The 21317-nt window shown below is 48.7% G+C and overlaps 1 protein-coding gene across 1 annotated transcript; it reads right to left on the reverse strand.

Moving 5' to 3' along the window:
* Positions 1 to 1283: 1283 nt before the first annotated feature.
* Positions 1284 to 14355, reverse strand: TUFT1 (tuftelin 1). The gene is made up of 12 exons (XM_039363390.1): positions 14270 to 14355; positions 7570 to 7644; positions 7119 to 7223; positions 6569 to 6655; positions 5507 to 5578; positions 5063 to 5179; positions 4308 to 4436; positions 3758 to 3852; positions 3496 to 3601; positions 3313 to 3396; positions 2565 to 2665; positions 1284 to 1941 (listed from the first exon to the last, which is right to left on the reverse strand). The coding sequence occupies exons 1-12, from the start codon at positions 14327 to 14329 to the stop codon at positions 1878 to 1880; spliced, it is 1095 nt and encodes a 364-aa protein (XP_039219324.1). The 5' UTR covers positions 14330 to 14355; the 3' UTR covers positions 1284 to 1877.
* Between the last annotated feature and the right edge of the window lie 6962 nt (positions 14356 to 21317).

Genomic DNA, 21317 nt, shown 5'->3' on the forward strand with positions numbered 1-21317 from the left:
CCTGGGGGTCTATGGAGGACAACGGCCAGCGGTGCCGCGTTGCATAGCCCCTGACGCCCCGGCTGCAAAAGCTTTGAGGCTGGACTACCGCAAAGCCCTGCTTGCAGGGCAGCCCTTGATGGCGGCTTTGGAAGTGGCAGCCTGGGTGGGAAAGTGAGTCCCCCCCCTTCAAAAAAAAAACGTTGTGGGGTTTGCTCTTGAAGCCCCCAGCCGAGTTTTCCCTCCTATAATCCGGACGTTTATGCTAAAACATTTGTTATGTTATTTACAAGGAAGGGTGTAGGTTGATATAGCGTGTTGTACGTAGCATGTTTAAATGCGCGTTGTGCGTGTGTGTGCTTTGAGCGCGACCAACTCAATTTCATTTTTAATGTGTGCCAAGTAAAAAAAACAACAATAAAGGTTTTTTTATCTATAAGCGCAGGTTCTCTACCTTGGCAACTTTTAAGATGGGTGGACTTCAACTCCCAGGATTCCCCAAGCAGATTTTAAAAAAAAAAAAAACTAACCCCTTTTCTGCTAAGGCAGTGTTTCTCAACCTTGACAATTTTAAGGCATGTGGACTTCAACTCCCAGAATTCCACAGCCAGCTATGCTGGCTGTGGAATTCTGGGAGTTGAAGTCCACATGCCTTAAAATTGTCAAGGTTGAGAAACACTGTGCTAAGGAACATGGGTAGAATTGCTTTGAGCCAGCAGTTAGGAGCCGGGTGCCATTCCAGCACAATAAATCATCATTATAAAAAGAACAACAGAGTTGGAAGGTACATAGGGAGGTCATCTAGTCCAACCCCCTGCATCGTCTGAGCTGGTTTGCAAAGGCTCCCAACCTGACTCTGTTTCTGACTGGACCGGAGCCCAAAAACCCATCTGATCCAGCCAAAAATGGAAAACAGAATTGTAGCAATGCCAAAACAGGCTCCGGGAGCTGCAGTCAAACCTGGTTACCGAACGAACCCATTTTAAAGGTTCTGGAATACAAGGGAATCTTTTGACTCCTCCATTGGGGCCGGATTTATCCCACACAAAAGAACGAACCACATTAATGCTAAACCGGCTTAGGGTGCTGAGCAAACATGTTTCCCGGAATCATTAAGGTGGCTGACCTTTAAATGTGTTCAACAGCAGCATTTGAGGGGATTCATGTGTGTTTACCCCTTATCAAAGCTTGAACCGAGCAGCATTTTTGGAAACGGGTCTCTCTCTGAAAACAAAAACGGCAATTCTCTTTTTTTGCTACAAGCTGGGATTTGTGAGACCGTGCAAGAAAGAACAAAATGCTCCTTTAAACACCATTTTCGCATTTATTTCATAGACAGATATGTACAGACACACAAAAGGCTGCTAGATTAAATTACAGGAGTCGAGGGTCCCTAGGCAAACAGGGATCTAGCTTGGTTCCTTTTATTCTGGGGAGAGGGAGGGGGGATGCACGGGGCCTCTCCACGACGGAAGGAGAAAGTGGGAAGCGCCTCGCTCAAAAGGCAGAGAAAAAAAGCTAATTTTCAAATCAAGAGCTGCTAGTGCACCTTCCCTTCTTCTCCCTCTCTACCTCAAAATAATTTTGCACGAGAACCAAGCTATGAAATTGGAGTAGTTTGGCAGTTCAAAAGGCACTGTCCGTTTCTAAAGTAACCCGCTATCCACTCGCTCAATTTTCTTCTACAGCCCCACATTTCCTCTTCCTCCTTGACCCGATTAAAATTCCTGGCTTTTAGGGCCTGGGGAGGCCTTCCAGTCGTGCCAACACCCTCCCTTGGCACAGGAGGGAGCGAGGAACTTGGGGAGAAACGAAGCGATCAACGAGAGGCGGCAGCCCACATCCAGCAGGTCTGTGACGGGCAGAATTTCTCCCCAGGCGTAGTCGCCAATCCCTGTTCATGTTTCCAAGACTCGGATCAGGGGCAAAGGTTTTGGTCCCAGCGGCTTGGTGAACCTTTTGCTGGAGGAAAAGGAGAAATAAATGAGGGAGGGAGGGAGGGAGGCAGAAAGGAAGGAAGGAAGGAAAAGAGAAAGGGAAGGAATGCAGAGGAAGAAAATTAAAAAGGGCAGAGGAAGAAAGGAAGGAAATGGGGGGAGCAAGGAAGAATTGGAGAAGGGGAGAGAGGGAAGGAGGAAAAGGAGAAAGGGAGGGAAGAAGGGACGGGGAGGGGAGGGGGGGGAAGGAGAAATAGATAGAAAAAAAGCTGTTGTAGAAAGGGGAGGGGGTCTCTGAAGGTCTTGGTGCTCTCTGAGCTTCTTGTCCTGAAAACGTTTCCTTTGGGTTCACCTGCAGACGTTTTGTGACCCAGCTAGGCAATCACATCAGAGCAAGGAAGCATGTGGTCTGCCGGCTGGGCGTCTCTTGCCTAGACAGCCAACCCTAACCCCTCCCTCACCCTGATGGGGTTCCCTAGCTGGGTCAGGAAACGTCTACAGGAGAACCCCAACTCTCTGAGCTGGAAGAAGAGGCCCTCCACATCCCCTGGCCCCAACCAGAACCCCCCCGGCTGGTCCCCAAGGGCAGGGGAGGCTGTGGGCCACTTTCAGGCCAGCCGCCTCCGCCTCCCCCTCCCCCTGGCTCACCTGCTGACCGTCTCTGATTTGGACCGGGTGCGGGTGTGGAAGGAGCCGGGGTTGGCCTGCTTTTCGATCAGGTGCTCCATGCGGTCGTGCATTTCCAGGTTCTTCCATGCAGGGGGAAAAAAAGAGATTTTAGGGAGACATTCCTCACCCCGGGAAGCAAAGGTGGAACTGAGTTGCAACTGACTCCTCCACCCTCTTCTCCTCCTCCTCTTTCTCCTCCTTCCCTCTCTCTTTCTCCCCCTCCTCTCCTTTCTGCCTCCCTCCTTCTCTTTTTCCTTCCTCCCTCCCTCCTCATCAATGTCATGGCCTTGCAAGAGGCCTAATTTGTTGTAGAAAAGTTCCCACCTGCCATCAGATACCAAAATCTGGGCTCAATCCACCAGGAACAGGCATTCCCCTCCCCGCCCCCCCCCCACAAGCACATTTTCTGACTCACACAACTTTTCTTAAGGGAGTATATATGTGTGTGTGTGTGTGTGTGTGTGTGTGTGTGTGTGTGTGTGTGTGTATGTGTGCCTAGATTCCAGAAGTTCCCTAATACTCCACCAGGGGGCAGAGGAGCACAGCTGTCTAAAACACCCACCAGCCTGGATTTTGGGGTGGGTGGTGGGAGAAGAGGAGGATGGTCCAAAGCTATGCCTTTCCCATAGAAAAGGTTCTAGTCCTCACTGTTCCAGGCACGCAGCACCCTGGAGAGCTGCCCGTGCAAGCTTATGGACAGCCCCCCCCCCGCCACCCCCTTCCTCACCTCGGCCTCCAGGTAGGCCACCCGCTCCTTGAGCTCGTGAATGACGGTGTCCTTGGACTGGATCAGCGTCTTTGAGTTCTGCAGCTGAAGAGAAAGACCCGGATTCAGAGTTTGGACCCCAATCGGACACCCACCCACCCACGCACACCCACCCCTCGGTCCTCCCATCGCTTGCCCACCGACCTGCTCGATCATGTGCCGGACTTTGCGCTGCTGGCTCTTGAGCATGTCGTCCAGGTGGTGGATCTTCTCCCGCAGAGTGGCCACCTCCTTCTCCAGTTTGGCTGACCTACGAAGGGGGGAGAGGGGAGGGGAGGGAACGGGAGCCAAATGGTTTGCAGGGCGGAGGGTTGTGGCTGTCGGGCTCGGCCACCTGCCTGCCGAGGGAAGCAGGAGGGGCGGTGGTTCGGGGCCCACCCAGCCCCAGGCTCCGTGGCAGCCTCACCGTTCCTGCTCAGCAACCTTGTCCTGCTCCGAGCTCCGCAGGACCTCCAGGTGCAGTTCACCTTCTCGAACTTTCTGCAGGAGGATCTGGTGCTCCTGCGGGAGGAGGAGGAAGACGGGGTGAGACGAAGACCAATGCTCTCCCCTCGCCTGCCTCTCCAAATACACAAGTCCGGTTCCGGAGAGAGAGTGTGGACTCTGGTTCCACACACCCCACAAGGGGGCTTTTTGCGCCCCGAGTGAGCCAGCAAGGGGTCTTGGGAGCAAAGGATCTTGCAGCTACCAGGATGCAAGACCGTCCCTTCCTCTCCGTTGCCCTGGACTACAGCTCCCATCTCTGGAAGGGAGCAGAGGCTCCGTTCCATGAGAGGAAGGCCGGAGGAGGAGGAGGGGGAAGGAGAAGTAGGAGAAGAAAGAAAGAAAAAGAGAGAGGGAGGAAGGGAAACAAAGAAAGAAAGAAAGAAAGGAAGGAAGGAAGGAAGGAAGGAAGGAAGGAAGGAAGGAAGGAAGGAAGGAAGGAAGGAAGGAAGGAAGGAAAAGAAATTATATACCTTCTCCATGCCAGTCAGGAGCCGCTGCAATTCTTCCAATTTAAGGTCCTTCATTTCCAGCTCTGTTTCGGCCTTCCGGAGGGCAATGCCAGAGTGTTCCGCCTCCCTCCGGTAGTGCGAGATGGACGTCTGAGCGCAAGAGGAAGAAACGGATTTAGCCCTCTCTCCCCACCCAGTTAGAAACCCAGGATAATGTGGGGCTGCCCAGAGACCCAAGCAGCCTTTCCCCACCATCCCCCCACTATAAAACACAACTAGATCCTAGCATATCTCAAGCTGAGTGCAATACTGCCCATGCCTGCTCTTCTCTCCTCCTCCCTTTTTCCTCGCCTGTTGTCGATGTTAGACTCTAAGCTTTTGGGGGGGGGGGGGAATCACTCTTCCTATTTACAAACTTAATAAGCCTTTTACCTCCTTAAGCTAAAACTGTCCTTGGTTTCTTCTGGGCTGCCCAGTTTGGCAACCTCCCTCGTCTGTCCAGAGTGGAACAGCCAAACTCAAATAATTCCTCCTTCCAACAGCCTGTGAACCCCCCACCCCAGCCGAGCAATCCTCACTCCACTGGTTTTTAACAGAAAAGGCCTTTTGTGGGTTTTTTTTGTTTTTTTTTATCTGCCACTGTTAAAGAGTCTGCAAAGCTTTTATCAATTTCTCCTCTGGGGCTCAGGACACGCATTGCAGATTTCCCACTCCTGTTTTAAGAGTCACGTTGCAAGGAAGTCTGTGTGCACCCCAATATTTTTCGCCAGGCTCACCTCGTAGGCAGCGCGGTCCGACTGATGCCTCTTCTCCGCTTCCTGAAGTTTTGAAAAAAGCCTCTTGGTTGTCTCCCGCATGACGGAGATGTCCTCGGTGGGGTACGTGGGTTCATCCTAGGGGGCAGAGCAAGGGGTTTAATCCGGGCTTCTTAAATCGATCCAAGGAAGCTGTCCACAAAAAAACCACATCTCTAAAACATCATAACGCTGGTTTGGCCTCGTGCCCCCACATTCTGGGGGGCATCCCTAAAACCCTGGCTTTATTTATTCTTTATTTAGCCCATGTTAGGAACCTCACTGAGCATGGCTGGCTGGTGGACAAATGACCCCCCCAAACCACGCACAAATATTAGAATAGAAACAGGGAAAACCAAGGATTAAAGTAACCAAGATTAAGAAGCCGCTGCCCCCACCATCACCACTGGGAATCCTGGCACTAACCTGGCTTATGGATATTGTGCGATACGTTACTGTCCGAAGAGGCTGGAAGCCGTTTGACTTGTCGGGGGGAAACTGCACGTCCGAAAGAAAGGGAGAGGAAAAATGAAATGTAGTCGAGCACGGCCCCGAGGCCACCAATCCATTCTCTTGAAAAATGGGGTGCTCCCATTTTTGGCTTTGGCATGGAGCTGCGGGGAAGGACCCCACCTGTCAGACGGGCACCCCAATTCCTTTCCCCAGAAGCTGAGCTCCCAAGGTCCCATCGGGTGCGGTGTGCGTGCGACTCAGCCAAGAAACACAACGCAGAGACAGAGTCAACAAGGCTGTGCCAGGCAACCCAACATCTGGGCACGGCTGGGCGAAGGAAAGGGGGGAGTGAATCAGCCGGATAAGCAGGCTGGGTTTTGGTGCCAGGGAGACGCAAAGCATCTCCTGCCAAGCTGAGAAAAAAAAAATCTCCTTTCTAGGCGATGCTGGAGGATTTGGCAACTCAACCCATCAACCATGGATTTGGGAGGAGGGAGGGGGCAGGAATAAGGGTCTCAGTTTTTGTGCAAAAATGCAGGTGATTTTAGGGAGGGTCGCTAAAAAAAAGGAGGGGGTTTAACTGGCAAGATCTGAAGGCTTGGATGCAAGCAGAAAGCAACCCGGAACTAAGGAGAAACTTCCTGACAGTGAGGACAATTAACCAGTGGAACGGCCTGCCTCCAGACGTTGTGGGTGCTCCATCACTGGAGGTTTTCAAGAAGAGACTGGGCAGCCAGGGTACAGGGTCTCCTGCTTGAGCAGGGGGCTGGACTAGAAGACCTCCAAGGTCCCTCCCAGCCCTCTTATTGTGTTTTGTTCTGATTTTCTACTGCTGCAGCTCACTCTCTCAAGCAGGGTGCTGGGAATTCTGTTTTGTTTTTTTTATTTTGAACTGACAGGGCAGGAAAAGTTCGAAAACCTGGTCCAAGCAGCCAAGGGAGGAGGTTCAGATTTTTCCAAAACGTCAGCTTCTTTTGACAGCCGGCCTCTCCCCATTTTGGTGGCTGGGGTGCCGTGACGAAAAGCGTTAATCACCTCTGCAGGATGAGAGCTGTCGTTTGTCAACGGAGAGGGGCCGTTGCCGTTCTTCGTCCTGTCTTCAGCCCGGGCTTTCAGGTACACCTGAGTCACAACAGGAGAAACCACAACACCCATTGGAGAGAGAGAGAGAGAGAGAGAGAGAGAGAGAGAGAGAGAGAGAGAGAGAGAGAGAGAGAGAGAGAGAGAGAGAGAGAGAGAGAGAGAGAGAGAGAGAAGAAGGGGAAAGCCAGACCAGGCAAGACTGATTTTTCCTGGGCTGTGCCCCCCCCCCCCACACACAGAAACACACACCCTCAGCACCCTAAAAAGCAGGCTGCACCGGTTCTGCAAAGCAAACGGCAGCCTGGGCCACTTAGCACACAAAACCATCCTTGCAAAGAGGAGGGAGGGAGGGAGGGAGGGAGGGAGGGAGGGAGGGAGGGAGGGAGGAAGGAAGGAAGGAAGGAAGGAAGGAAGGAAGGAAGGAAGGAAGGAAGGAAGGAAGGAAGGAAGGAAGGAAGGAAGTTCGGTCTGGCATGTTCCCATCTCCTGGAAAGCCTCTTACCTTAATTATCTCCTCGTCACCCTCATTAGATTTGATGCATTCGGACGTCAAGGCGTGGCTACTCGTGGCCCGGTTGGCCACCATCGCGAAGGCTCTTCCCACCGGCTGCAGCAAGGAGACACGGAGTTAAGAGGGCAGAGCTAGACCCCCGAATCCACCCGTTCCCCACCCACCCTCCTGGTCGGAGTGAGCAAGAAACTCAAACCCACCCAGGTTTTGTTTAGACCAAGGATGCCCAACCCACCTTGGCCACTTTTAAGACTTGTGGACTTCCAACTCCCAGAATTCCCTGGTCTGAAGAATGCTGGAAGTCCACCAGCCTCAAAGTGATCACGCTTCAGACTGAGAAGCCAGGCTTTCTGGCTGTTGAAATTCCCCCCCCCCCCCCAAAAAAGAACAGACGCTGCAGAAACAAGGGCTGGCCTACCTCGCAGGGCTGGCTGGCACATACCTTTTGCTTTACTTGGTCCGGCCGATCCCCCGGAAGGTCATTCTGCAGGGTCAGTCTTAAAACTTTGACGCTGTCCTGTAAAAGGGGGACATGGAAAGAGAGGCAATTAGGGCAGTTTGGCTAATACTTATGCAAATGTGTTATTTATTTTAATTTATTGGCCATCCCATTCTGGGGGAGTCTCTAAGCAGAAAGGGAAAACATGTCCCTCTTTGGGCCTGGGATCGATGGGAGAGGAAGACAATGCAAAATTTCCCGTCGCAGAGAGCTTGACGTTTGCAAAGCGCCAGCAGTGGGAGAGACGGAGGAGAACTGAGATAAAAATGATATGGAAATAAGGCTGGGGCTGAAATTAGGCGTGGGAACCTCATTTCCCTATGCAAATAAGCTGCCTAACGTGCCAGGTGTATCTCCCACCAGATGTTCCCATCCAACATGGATGATGTGGCCGCTTCCTATGAGGCCTGGATTATGGCTAATTTGCGGGTGATCTTCAACTTACAACCGTTGGTTTAGTGACCGTTCGAAGTTACCATGGCATTGAAAAAAGTGACCATTTTTTGCACGACCTTCGCAGCATCTTCTTATGTGATCAAAATTCGGACACTAGCCCACTGACTCACATTTATGACGGCCGCAGTGTCTTTTGCTGACATCAAAGTCAACGGGGAAGCCACATTCGCTTAACAAACCGAGTTACTGACTTATCGATTGCATTGATTCACTTAACAGTGACAAGAAAGGTCGTAAAAGGGGGCAAACCTCACTTAACAAATGTCTCAGTAACAGAAATCTGAGGCACAATTTGGTCGCAGTTCAAGGACGCTTTTTGGAACAGAACTTTCCCCTCATCGGCTTTGGGATGTCGCTTCTGGCAGGGGGGTTGACCTCTGCGGTCTTGACCCTCTTGCCGGGCCACATCAATTGTCAACCACACCAGGGACTGACCCCTTGGTGATTTCCATAAAGCATTTTGACCACTGGATGAAAATAAAATACAATAAATCCCTTTGCCCGTTTAAAACTACGCTCAAGCCGGGCAGAGACGAAGGCAAGTTTTCCTTATCCTCATGGCTAATGGACTGACACCTTTCCCAAATGGCGTCACTGCCTCCGTATCTCCAGAAGCCATCAGGCAAATAAATAAAAGTTAACACGCAGGACATCGCAACCTTGCCAAATATGACAGCGGAAAAGGCACCCAGCCAAGATCTGGCAGGCACAGGTGAGTCACTCCTATCGGCTGCCTGCCACATTGGATTGCAGCCCACCGCAAAGAGAAGGTGGTGGAGGAAGAGGAGCGTGAGGGGGGGAAGCCCCCCACCCCAAGCCTTGATCTGATACAAGGACAGCAGGATCACCAACTCCTGGAAAAATAGAAAGGGATTCCTGGGAATTTGGAGGCTGATCCCTTGCAGACTTTGCCTGATTTTATAACACACACAGGGTGGATTTTCAGCCACAGGAGGACCCATGCTCCCCTGCTGGATAGCATTAGCCAGAAGGGCCCTTAAATAACAGTCGGAAACTGTGAAGAATCCTGGACATTTATAAGTCCGTGGGCCCTTTAAGAGGTGCAGACTTCAACTCCCAGAATTCCCCCAGCCAGCTCTGGGAGTTGAAGTCCACAACTCTTAAAGGGCCCACATTTGATCAACACTGGTAGAGATGCCGTTTCTGCCCAGTTAGTAACATTTCATTATTTTCATCACCTTCCAATAGAGGTGTGAAAAAATAAGAAGGTAGGTTCTTTTTTTAAAAAAAACCCCACAATTCTGTCTCAAGCATTAAAAGAAAAATAAATGTTCTTTGGTCATTAGGAAATACACCCACGGAAACTTATGCAGCCCGCAGGGTTGATTCACATAGGCTGAGCCAAGAGTAGGTCCACTGAGGGTTTCCTACGGTAACCAAAGAGATCAAAAAAGGGGAAGTCGGTCTGTGGCCTAACCACTAATGTCTGGTTTGCTCCTCCGAAGCCCGAGAAGAGCAGTGATTCTTTGGCTAAACTTGTATGGAATTCCCCACCCAGCGCGAGTCCAAAGTTTTATTAAAGTTCCCGTCTGCCCGGAAACCATTCTGGACTTTAGCCTGGAAACTAGAGGTGGGGAAAAAACACAAAACATATGTTTTGAGGATTAGAATGAGTTTGTTGTCATAGAAACGGGTTGAAACACGAGCAAACAGCTGAGGAGAGAATGGTTTTTTGATATTACTGCCCTCAAAAAAGTTGGAATTCCTTCTTTCCCTCTTTCATTGCCTTTCTTTTGTTTTCTTTTTCTTTCCCCCTCTTTCTTTCCTTTTGTCTTTCTTTCATTTCTTTTTTCTCCTTCCTTCCTTTCCTTACCTTTCTAACTTTTTCACTTTCTTGTGTTTTTATCATGGAAACCTTTTTAATACAATTCAAAGCAAACCAGGTTTGCAGCAATACAGACCATCAAAAACTGGGTTCAACCCTAACCTATAAGGCAAGCCCCGCATTCTGCCAAGCTATTTCCCAGGAAAGAGACCCCCAAAAGGACATCTAAAAAGAACGTATTTATCCTTTTGACCCGCAACCCTAAATTTATCTGATCGGTGTTTGACCATCTCGTTCCCATTTCAGCTCCACGGAGAACCAAGGAACGGTGCTTCATTAACCTGGTTAGTGAATTGAACTTTCCTTCCTTCCTTCCTTCCTTCCTTCCTTCCTTCCTTCCTTCCTTCCTTTCCAGTACAAATCTCTCCCCAGTCAATTCCCACTGGCAACATCCTGAAGATGCCAACAAGAGACACCTCCCCTGTGCCCCTAAAAGTAGAGAAGCTGTTTTGGCCATCTTCTGATAAATTGTTTTCCTCCAGAGATTCAAGCTGACATCCAGGTCTCCAATCCAACACATCTGGAAAAAACCAAGCTGACGAAGGCGGCGGCATGACTGCAAATGAGGCCTTCACCAAAAAAACACAAATAAACAAAAACCCACAAGGAGCCATTTCAGATTCACTTCACATACACACACCCTTTTCGCCGAAGTGCACACCGGGTTGCAATCTCGCTCTTCAAAAACCTGCAAGACAGCTTTGCTTTCCAACAAGGGGCAGAGCTGTCAAAACACCCCGGTTGTCTACGATTTACAACTCAAGATAGGATCAAGCGACACCAATTCCCAGGAGGCTGTTCAGAAGAGCCACCAATTCGCAGGAGGCTGTTCGGAAGAGCCGACAATACCCCCCCCCCACAAACCAGGAGTTGTTCTGGTGTGTAATGAGCTTTGTTAAGTCATTTTTCTCCCCGTCTGACCTTCCGAGAAAACCCAACTGCTCCATTTTGGCAAGACTTTGGCCAAGTGCCGAGAAAAGAAGAAAGTCCGACAGCATCCAAGAACACATTAAGTTGAGACAATTAGGCCTTTTTATTTCGTTGTGTTCCGGGAAGAATCAAAAACTACGCCTGGATCCTTTGTTAGGAGGCCTTAACGTCAAAGAGGACCTTCTAGAGAAGATTAGCAGAAGTTTCCACTCAACATAAGCCAGATCCAAGCCACCAAATCTGGCACCTCCATGGTTTGTCATTCACTGCTGTTGCGTGTGCAGAAAAATGACGATAAAGGTTATCTTAATTTGACCACATAAGCATAGAACGCAGAATAAGACTTGCAATGGACCCCACCAAACCATTCTGGACTGTTTTTGAAAGCCTCCAGTGATGGAGCATCCACAACTTCTGAAGGCAAGCTGTCCCCTCGGTTGATTGAGCAATATAAGAATGATGGATAAATAAATAAATACACTGGGAAGTCTATCTGCTGAGAAAGAAAAAAGTAAAATTAGCCAGGTCTAGGAGATATGAAAATGATTCCTTTGCTCCAAACCAGGAGCAGAAAAATTCAACTCAAATGCAACTCAAGATAGAACCATAGGGCTGGAAGAGACCTTAGGGGTCTTCTAGTCCAACCCCTTGGTTCAAGACAGGAGACCTTAGCCTAGGGGCCTTCAAATTTGGCCCTTTTATGACTTGTGGACTTCAACTCCCAGAATTCCTCAGCCAGGCACACCAAATCCAGGCTGAACATCTCTGCAAGATGGCGCGTATTTTTTTTAAAAAATAATAATCTATCCAACACTGTTGAAAGCTGTAACTCATCACCTCATTCTTTTTTAAGTTGCTCTTTCTGGTCTCCTAATTACAGCTAATAATTTTGGCCTGTAACCAGCTGAATTGTTCAGATTTTTGTCTTAAGTTTCTTTCAAAACTAAGTCTATAAAAACAGCTCAACCATATTGGACTGGGCCTCCCACAGTGACTCTATTTTCAAGCCTGGCTGTGGCGGGGGGGGGGGGGGTCAGGCACCCAGCACGAAAGAAGAGTAAACACACTCTGTGCATGTTCAGAGGTGGAGGAAAGAGGAGAAAGAAGAATGGGTAAAATGGAAGGTCAGCTAAATTTTTGTGCCAGGTTTTAAGAAAGTTGGAGGCCCCATCTTTGCTTTAAATAATATTCCAAGAATCCGGGTGGGAAAATGCAGATGGCTGGGGAGAGGAAGAGGGGGGGAAGGAAAGAAAGAGACCAGCAACACCCACTGCATTTTCAAGAGATGACACTATCAGCCCAATTTTAAGGAGGGGTGGAGTTCTGCAAACTATTTTATCCCTGGGAGAAAATTTAATCAATGGAGCCACTTTTAACAGAAAAGCCAATATTGGATTTTGGCCTCTCTGTGATTAAAAACGGTGTTACTAATTTTAACAACTGCAGTGGTTTATTGAACTGGGGCAAGGAAGGTCGTTAACGGCGAGGACTAACTGAAACTGGGATCCATCGAATTCTGCCTCACCCCGAGCTGACGGAGGCCTGGACCCCCAACCCCAAAATGTGTCATTATTTTCCCTCTGAGCTGGGCGGGGAGCCTGTGAGTTTCACCTGGTGAGGTAGCAGCCTCAGAATTAATCATCTTTGTTATTTTCAGAACTGTTTTTCTTTGTCCTTGCAAGGAAAGAGGCAACTTGACACCCTGGCTGCTAAGCCAGGCACTCCATCTAATTTCCATTTAAGGGCAGGTTTTTTAAACTGCAGATACCTGGTTAATTTGCAACCTTCCTCCTCCTTCTTCCCCCTCACTGATCTGAGAACCAGCGTTGCAAAACTCAAAACTTTGCATATTTTGAGCATCAGTCTAGTGGGTTCCTTAAAAGCTACTTCCTTTTTTCATAAAAGATGAGATAAACACAGGGATGGTTTATAAGAGTCAACGAGCAATCACTGTGTTTATCCATGGGGGGGGGAATCCATCTTTAATACAAAATGTGCTTAAGAGTGCCATCTCTTTTTTTAATCCTCTCTGAAATAATTCAGGCCCAATTAAATTATTTGATGAAGCACAGACAGATAAAAAATAATTAACAGACCTCAACGATTTGTACTGCACCAAAAGAGCTATCTTTAATTTATAGAGTTTGGCTACATCTAACATTTTGCCTGGCGTAACACCATCAAGGTCTTATTCAGGAGTTATTTTATTTGATTCCGTCTGGGGTCCCTATGAGAGGGAGATGAGGAGGGTTGCAGATATGATAAATAATATAAAAATAAATTCTCAAAAGGATCCAGGCATTTACTGTCTAGGAGACCTACCAAACTGAAAGGGATATAATTCATGAAATTCAACCACACAACTCCTCAATTTTCCAAACCATGCCAGGGACCGACACACACCCTGCTTGGAAATGCACACAAACACACAGATTCTCAGATGTTACATAAAAAGACAGCTGCAGTACATCCATGCCTGCCATGGAGACCTCGCTCCATCTTATTCCGAATTCTTTTCCCATTTTAAGACTGCAAAAGTGAGTCTACAGGGTCACGTTCCCACCCACCCCAGTGGCTTCACCACCAGATTCAGGATCCAGATGAATTTGAATCCAGAATCGATGAAACAAAGTCCACTTTTGTGCTTTTTTGTGGGTCTTTTTAACATCCTCAGCAAGGTTTCCGTCATGCAATTTCCAGGGCAGAATTTGGGGATCAAGGAACACGGGACGAAGCATATCCGCGACGCAATTTCTGGGGAAATTTGACTCAATTGACTCAATTCCAAGGAGAAAAATGCAACTTTTGTGCTGGGAAGATGGGGTGCAAGCAGAAAAATCCATCCACCATAAGTCACCGCGACCAAACAAGCTCGCTCAAGGCTCAGGGTGGTGGGAGTCCTCCTGCAAAGCATCTCCTCTCCCGGGAGGAGAAGGAACTCTGCACATGGTCAGAGGCACCCCGAGCCCCCGACACGGGCCCTTGCTTCCCCTTCCGGGGTTCTTCGCGAGGAAAAGGCACCGGATTCCCCGCCTGGATGCACCCAGGAAATGAGTCCCTTTGGCGGCTCTCCACGCTGCACTGCAGACACATAACTCAAGGAAGGTGGCAGCTGGCTAAGCTTCCTTAAATAAAATGAAATCCGACTTTTGGCCCGCTTTTGAGCCGTCATTAAACGTCGCAATACACACATTGCAATAGATGTAGCTAGATATTGCAAAAGGTCCTCTTCTTTGCTCTACTTCATTACCTGATGCACGTCACTTCCCAGGACTTTGCTTCGGCATTTTTGCGCTTTTCAAACCCAAAGCAAAGATTCTCCAGCAGAAGCTTGGCAATTACAAAAAAAAATGCAATTGCTAAAATTAAGATGCATTCGCCCCCACCCGGGCCCCGCACATGCTCGCTTACCGGCCGCTCGTCCGCCGGCTGCAGCTGCACCAACGTGCACAGACCAAACGCAGCACTCATTTCCACCGCGACGCCCCGGCGCAAGTGAGGCGGAGACAGCCACGCCCGCCGCTTATATACCGGCCACGCCCCTCCTGACGCCGCCAGCGGTCCGAGCCGCTCCAAGTCACGCCTTTTTTTTTTCCTCCCTTCCGCCTCACACCGGCGGCGGCTGGCCCCGCCCCTGCTGGAAGGTGGTTGGTCGATTTCCTGGAGGCCTCGCGCCGCGGCGGGGGGAGGAGGGAGAGAGAGAGAGAGAGAGAGAGAGAGATCGTCCTCGGGCTCCGCCCCTTCAGCTCCCCGCGCACGCATGCGCCTTGCCCTCTAGTGTTCTCATTTATTTGGGTTTTTTTTTTCTTTCTTTGACAATGTATTAAATTTTGAAGTTAGCAACGGGTGTAAATTGAGGAAGGGGAGACGGCACAAAAACAAAATAAAAAGCGATGGAAAGAAGTGGGGAAAAAAATGGCTCAGCTTCTGGGCCACAGTGCCCATCGTCCGCAGCCAGCCACAGCTGTGCATCACGGGAACTGGAGTGAGACCCCTGCGATGGGCCGTCCATCTGCTCCAGTCTCCAACCAAGAGCCCTAGTTAGGAGCAGCCCCTGCATGGAAGGGGCTGAATGGATTTGTCTGGATTTGTTTGGTTTATTTTGGAAAGAAACAAATATTTTGTAAATATTGTCACTTTTATTGGTTCAAGAAACAAGGAAGGCCGTTGGCAAGGCAGGCAATCCGTGCATGTAAAGCTACAAAAACACCCAGATGTTGAGGGTAGGGAGAGGAATGGGGAAAAAAAATAAAAACAGCATTGGCAAAACACTTGAAAAATCATAATTAAAGCCCTTCGGAAAAGCTCCTTCCTGCCTGTCCATCATCGTGTCAAAATTGTGTCAAAAAGCAGCACCGCCTCCAACGGAAACCCCCAAGGGGGGGTTATTGAGGGTGGATAGGTGTGGTGCTGCCCAGACCTCCAGGTGTTTTCTCATTTTATTGCTTTTTCCATAAAATGTCCGCCTTAACACCGTTTCCTGTCTTGTCTAGAGTAACAATAACCATAACGCACCAGCAGCATCAGCTTTTGCATGGAATGACAATAATTTCATAAAATCCTTTGCCACCCAATACTCGGTGACAATGATTACGTTGGGTCCTAGGGCTGTAAGGAAGGTCCGGGGTTCAATCCCATTCAGCTGAGTTGGACAGTCATATAAACTGAATAAACAGGAATTAAATTTATTTAAAAAGCTCCCTGGAAGCCAGCGTTTTCCAACCTTGGCTGTTTTGAAATAGGTGGACTTTGACTCCCAGGATTCCATGCGGGCTGGGGAACTCTGGGAGTTGCAGTCCATGAAGGGGAATTCTGGGAACTGAAGTCCCCCCACCTTAAAGGTGACAAGATTGGGCAGCTCTTCTTTTAACAGTCTCAACATTCAGAAGGACGACGCCAAAATATTTGTGGTTCTCCCCGGACACCGAGTGGGATGACAGATTTCCATAAAAGTCACTCCCCTCCAGACCAAGTTGAAAAGCCCAACAAAGGAGCTAGTCCTCAGAGTGGTGGGGAGCAATTCAGCCCTGTGTTTTCCTAGGCTTGTTTTTCTGCTCTCGCGAACGGCACCTGTCACAACCATCCTCCCAGGCGGGTGAAAAAGACGAGTTGCCAGCCAAATTACAGGGATCCTTCTGCCAAAATCTCTACATTGCTGAAAACAGATCCTGGTTCTGCTCCATCTCCATCTCCATCCCAACTCCACCCTCTGGTTTGGTGCCAGCCTGAACGTCGAGTTTTCCAAACATTTCGCTCCCACACACACACACACACACACACACACACACACACACACACACGTAGTGGTTTGGCTGGGTTGTGGCTTCTAAACCAAGGTTTGTGGCTCCATGGGGCACATGCCCAGCCCCTTGGCCACTGAGGCATCAAACCTAGTTTGGTGCGACGTGCCAAGCCGATCCTGGCTGTTCAGGCGTGACCCTTTTGAAGATAAAAAAAGCACGGAACAAAGGGACTTGTGACCGTTTTTCACACTTACGACTGTGGAACGTCCCCGCGGTCGCGTGATTAAAATTTGGACGCTGAGCAACTGACTCCTATTTACGACGGTTGCAGCGTCCTTGGGTCACGTGATCAAGCCAAGTCAAGCTAGATTCACTTAACAACCTTGTTACTAATTCAACAACCACAGCGATTCATTTAATCACCGTGGGCAGAAAGGTGGTGAAATGGGGGCAAAATTTACTTAACAACTGAAATTTTGGCTTCCATTCTCGTAAAGGTAGTTTTATTGGTTTGTCACACTATAAAATACAAAGAGAAATTCAGAAAAATAATAGAAAAGTGGAAGAAGGGGGGGTGGAGAGAAAAAGGCACTAATTTCCAACTCTCTTTAGCACACTAGAAGACAAACAACAAGGCAATCACAACTTTTTACTTTTACACAATGATGTACAAGCCGTTTCCATAACAATAAACCTATCCAATTAGCAAAAATAAAATCAAGATTTCCTTTTTCATCGCATGCATAAAACCAATCGCCGTCGTAAGCCGAGGACTGCTTGTAAAGCCACCAAGCTACACCACGGGCTTCCTACTAGGCGTAAATCCGGCTACTTGCTCCCCAAATGACTGCCGTTGCTTCCCCGTTCTCTCCGCTTAATTGTCCCCCTGCGAGGTACGCCGGAGGCAACAAATGTGTGTTGACCTATTTTGGCGTTGGGCTGCCTCTATCCAAAAGTGAGACAAGAGAACAGTGTGTATAGCAACAACTCGCCCGACAGGTCCAACTGGATTCGGTCCGTTTGCGTTGTCGTGTTGCGCTTGCAAACGGCTTGGCGCACATCAAGTGGAACCACGGCCTTCGGAACGGTTTTAAAAAATGGAGAAATATCGAAAAGGTCCTCATCCCTTTCTGTTGCGGAGAAGTTTCACCTGTAAACGCAGCAGAATTTGCTTTCCAAACCTGTCCAAACATTTGTTTTCTCTACAGATGTTGTGTCCTGCCTTGAGGCAGCTGAATTGTGGGTTGTTATGAACTGGGCTGTAATTTTCTGTATATACATGTTATTAGTGGAGGGGGGTTGAGTCTTTTGAGCAAAACAGAGGCACGATCAAGGAGTGCTAGACAGGGTTTCCCCCCCTTTAATTGTTGGGATTTTAGCCAAATAAGAATAACAGATCCGGAAGGGACCTTGGAGGTCCTCTAGTCCAACCCCCTGCTCAAGCAGGAGACCCTATCCTATTGCAAAAAAACAGTTGCCTAAACTTTTCTTATGTTTACCGTCATCCTTTTTCCTGGCTATTTGAAAAACTGCGTGGCAGGTCTGCCAAAATGCAAATTTATTTCACCGACGAGGAACGGATTAAATTTCAGGCAAATTATCCTGCTATGAACTTTTAAATCAGCTGCTCTCACACAGTAGCGGATGTGAATAACCAGCAGCCTCTGTTCTCCCTCCGAAAAAAAGCGTGGGTTGTGAGAATCCTAGCACAACAACATTTATTTTCCTTTCAGGACTGTTGTAAAAGAGCTGGGGAAGAGTTCGAAAACTCAAAACCTCCTTGACGGCGTGTATTTTCGTCCATCTGGCTGTCCTACCTGCCTTGGGTGTTGTTTCTCCTACCAGATGTGGAAGCAACGAAACTTTGGCAACAAGCAAGCAAGCAAGCAGAACCAAGCATCAATCAACAGGAAGGGAGAGCATGTTTTTTTTCTTTTTTGGAAAACAGCCGGGGGGGGGGAAGCAAGAAGCTCTGCAGGGTTTGGACTTTTTGGATAGACTGCGCTGTTCTGGGAGGCTCCATTTTTAGGATTAAAGGCCGATCCGGGAAAGCAAGGGAAGAGCAAAGCCCGTTTGGACACCAGCCAACAGAAAGCACAACAACAACACAAAGATAAGATGCAAAAGACGTCATTTGAACGATTCCTTTCTCTTTTTTCCCCCGTCTTGGCCCCAAAGAGGCCGGGCTGGGCCGAGAGGCTGCCAGCTGCCGACCTGGGTGCCAGAAATTGGCAGAAAGGTCTTTTCCTGCCTTCGAAGACACACCGTCTCTCTCCAGCGATGCTCTGCTTGAGACTCACCTGGACGCACCACCATTTTTTCTCCTCCCTGGAAGGACCGGCCAGGGGGGGTCCCGGCGGGTTCCTCAAGGCTGCAGCCGGCAGGGAGAACCTCCTGTGCCGGTCCCAGAGCCCCTCGGCTTCTCGCGGGGCCGCCGTGCACCACCATCTTCTCACCTGTCCTCCAAAGCTGCCCAGCCGGTCCTGCTGCCACCTCTCCATCCCCGTGCGTCCAGGTGTGCTGCTCGGCCACCTCCGCCTCCTCTTGAGGATGCCATAATTGCTACGTTCCTAAGCGGTGAGCTCATCCCCGTCGGCAGGAGCCGCACTTGCCCTCCTCCTCCAGCACCTGTTTGCCCAGCAGGGACCAGTGGCTGGAGCAGCTGGTTGGGCTCCCCAGACTGGGCAGAGATGCCTCCTCCCCCCCCCCAAGTATCTAAGGAAGCAGCACAATGACACCCAACGCAAACCTTTTTCTTCTTTGCAAGAAAGGATGGCAACTTGCCTTGCTGCAAAGCAGCCCAACGTGGGGTTGCCCTCTCAGCAGAGCAGGGAGGAGAACGCTGCAGGCAGTCCTCGACTTATAACGGTTCATTTAGTGACTGTTCGAAGTGATCACAGGCCTGAAAAAAAAACCAATCCGGACTTGGGACGTTTTTTTTCACCCTTAGGGACTGTCGCGGCATCCGGACGGTCCTGTGAACAAAATTCACAGGTTTGGCAACTGACTCGTAGTTAGGACCGTTGCGGCGTCCGTGTGTGTGTGTGTGTGTGTGTGTGTGTGATGTGATCCCCTTTTGTGAGCAAAATCAGTGGGGCAACCTGGGTTCATTTAATGATTGCTTGGCTAACGACCACTGCAACTGGACTGTTTTTTTCTGGAGGAGAATCTTTTGGACCCCGGTTGAATTGGGGGGGGGGGCTTTGGGAATGCGAGATGGGAGGAAGGGAACAGGGGAGGCTGCGGAGAGGAGGAGGAGGAAGTGGCACTGAATGATGAAAGGCCAGATTAAACGGGCGGCTTGAACCCTCCTTCGGCTGAGTTCACAGGACCGATAGATAACCGGGCTGGAGTAGGAAGGAGCCAATTTTGCTGAGTAATTAGAGGAGAGTTTTTTTTCCCTTATCACCACCTGGGCGAGGCTGGTGGAGAAGGGAAAGCCAGGAAGCAGCTGGGCCCACGGACCCCTTTGATGAAAAGGCAGGAGATTAAAAGCTTAAAATAAAAACTGGGGCTGGGCCAAGATGCTGATTTTATTTTATTTTTTAGCTAAGGTGGCTCTTCTCCAACCGCAAGGAAGAAGGAAGGAGAGCCCCCCCCCCCTTCCAAAATCTGTGCATCCAATTATTCTGGGTAGGAAAGTGGAAAGGATAAGTTTCTGTCCAGATGTCTAAAAGGGGGAGATAATTGACAGAATTTATAGGTAAGTGGTTTGATCTTCTTTCTTTCTTTCTTTCTTTCTTTCTTCTTCCTTCCTTCTCCTTCTCCTCCTCCTCTTCATCTCCCCTTCTCCATCGTCTCTCCTTTTACTCTTCCTCCTCTGGTTTTCCTTCTCCATCCTCTCTTCTTCTCCTTTTCTCCTCATTCTGTTCCTCCTTCCCCTTCATCCTCTCTCTTTTCTCCTTCATCCTCCCTTCTTCTCCTTCTTCCAAAATACGACTTTCCAAACAAGAGACAAACACGAAGACAGCACTTCCATCTTCATTGCAAGGCCTGGCAGCCAAACTGTCCTAGTTCCCAACCTTGACACAGAGGCAATCTGTGTGTCTTAACACACACACACTCTTGTGTAAGCAGGTGAAAGGAGGACAATGACCCCTTCCAGTCTCTTATCCTGCCTTGTGATTCACCTGGGCTGCCTTGGGCTTTAGGCCTTGGGGGAAATTCGAGAGGGAGAGAAACTGACAAGGACATGTCCCCAACAGGTTGAGGATGCACAAGAAAGTCATTAAATCTGTTGCAGAACTTACCTGGTGCTTCTGTTCTAAAACAAAGAACAAGGTAATCTAATCGGAGAAATGGCTAATGGGGCAACACTTGTGTGCCTACCAGCAGGGTGTGAGGACAATGGCCTTTTGTTTGTGCTCTAACCGGCAAGGATACACTGCTCCTATACACGGAGGCTCCATTTCATACAGTGGATAGATCTAGATCTAATTAGATCTTTTGGTCCCCTCTCAAAGCAGCACATTTTTATTAATTTTTATCAATTAATGTAGCAATGTTATGAATTAAGATTCATTTGAAGGGCAGAAAATAGCTTTCTATCTTTTGGGGGGGGTTGCCTCAATTTCTTTGGGTGTAACTCCAGATTCTAGGTGTAAATGTCATTTTCCTTTGGAATTCCCTTGCATCATTTTTATGCACTTTTTGCATAAAAATAAAGAACTTATTATTGGGTGATTAGGCGGGAGAGATGAATGTAACTTCAAAACAAAAAATAATTTTTTTTTTACTTGTAACTGCTGCAAAGATGGGAAGCCATTTCTATGTATCCATTTTCTTTCGCTTCAACTTTTTCCCCCCTTTTCTTGATTATAAAATATTATTTATTTTTTTAAAAAATCAACATATAAGGGTTTTGATTTGGGGGCTTTACACCCTCCCCTCTTTTCTTTATATTAGTTTGCATTTGTTTTTAATCTCCTTGTTTAAAAATTTCAACGACATACATAGGTGAAAAAGAATTCACTGCGTCCTTTTTCTGCAGGAATTTTTTTCTCCCCGTCTTTAATTCATCAAAGCCAAGAATGAAGAAGGAAGCATTTATTTTTCCTCTTTCCTGCCCAAAGGAAAAAAAAGGAAACCACCCAAACAGGTGTCAGTCTTCCTCCCCACCACCTGCGGAATGATGGTTTCAGGCTAATAAGCGGCCTAAGGAAAGAAGGGAAGGAAAAATTCTGGAATTCTCTATTGCGTAGATTAAAGCTGGCATC

Source organism: Crotalus tigris, unplaced genomic scaffold (genome assembly GCF_016545835.1).
Source record: "Crotalus tigris isolate CLP2741 ecotype Arizona unplaced genomic scaffold, ASM1654583v1 scf7180000019553.37968852642:3898890, whole genome shotgun sequence".
NCBI classification, from domain to species: domain Eukaryota; kingdom Metazoa; phylum Chordata; class Lepidosauria; order Squamata; family Viperidae; genus Crotalus; species Crotalus tigris.

Coding starts and splice junctions, on each gene's coding strand:
- TUFT1 (XM_039363390.1), bottom strand. CDS start 14,329: ATGAGTGCTGCGTTTGGTCTGTGCACGTTGGTGCAGCTGCAGCCGGCG. Junction 7,645..14,269: donor AGCCGGCGGACGAGCGGCCG/GTAAGCGAGCAT, acceptor CCCCTTTTACAG/GACAGCGTCAAAGTTTTAAG. Junction 5,579..6,568: donor ACAGCTCTCATCCTGCAGAG/GTGATTAACGCT, acceptor TCGGACGTGCAG/TTTCCCCCCGACAAGTCAAA.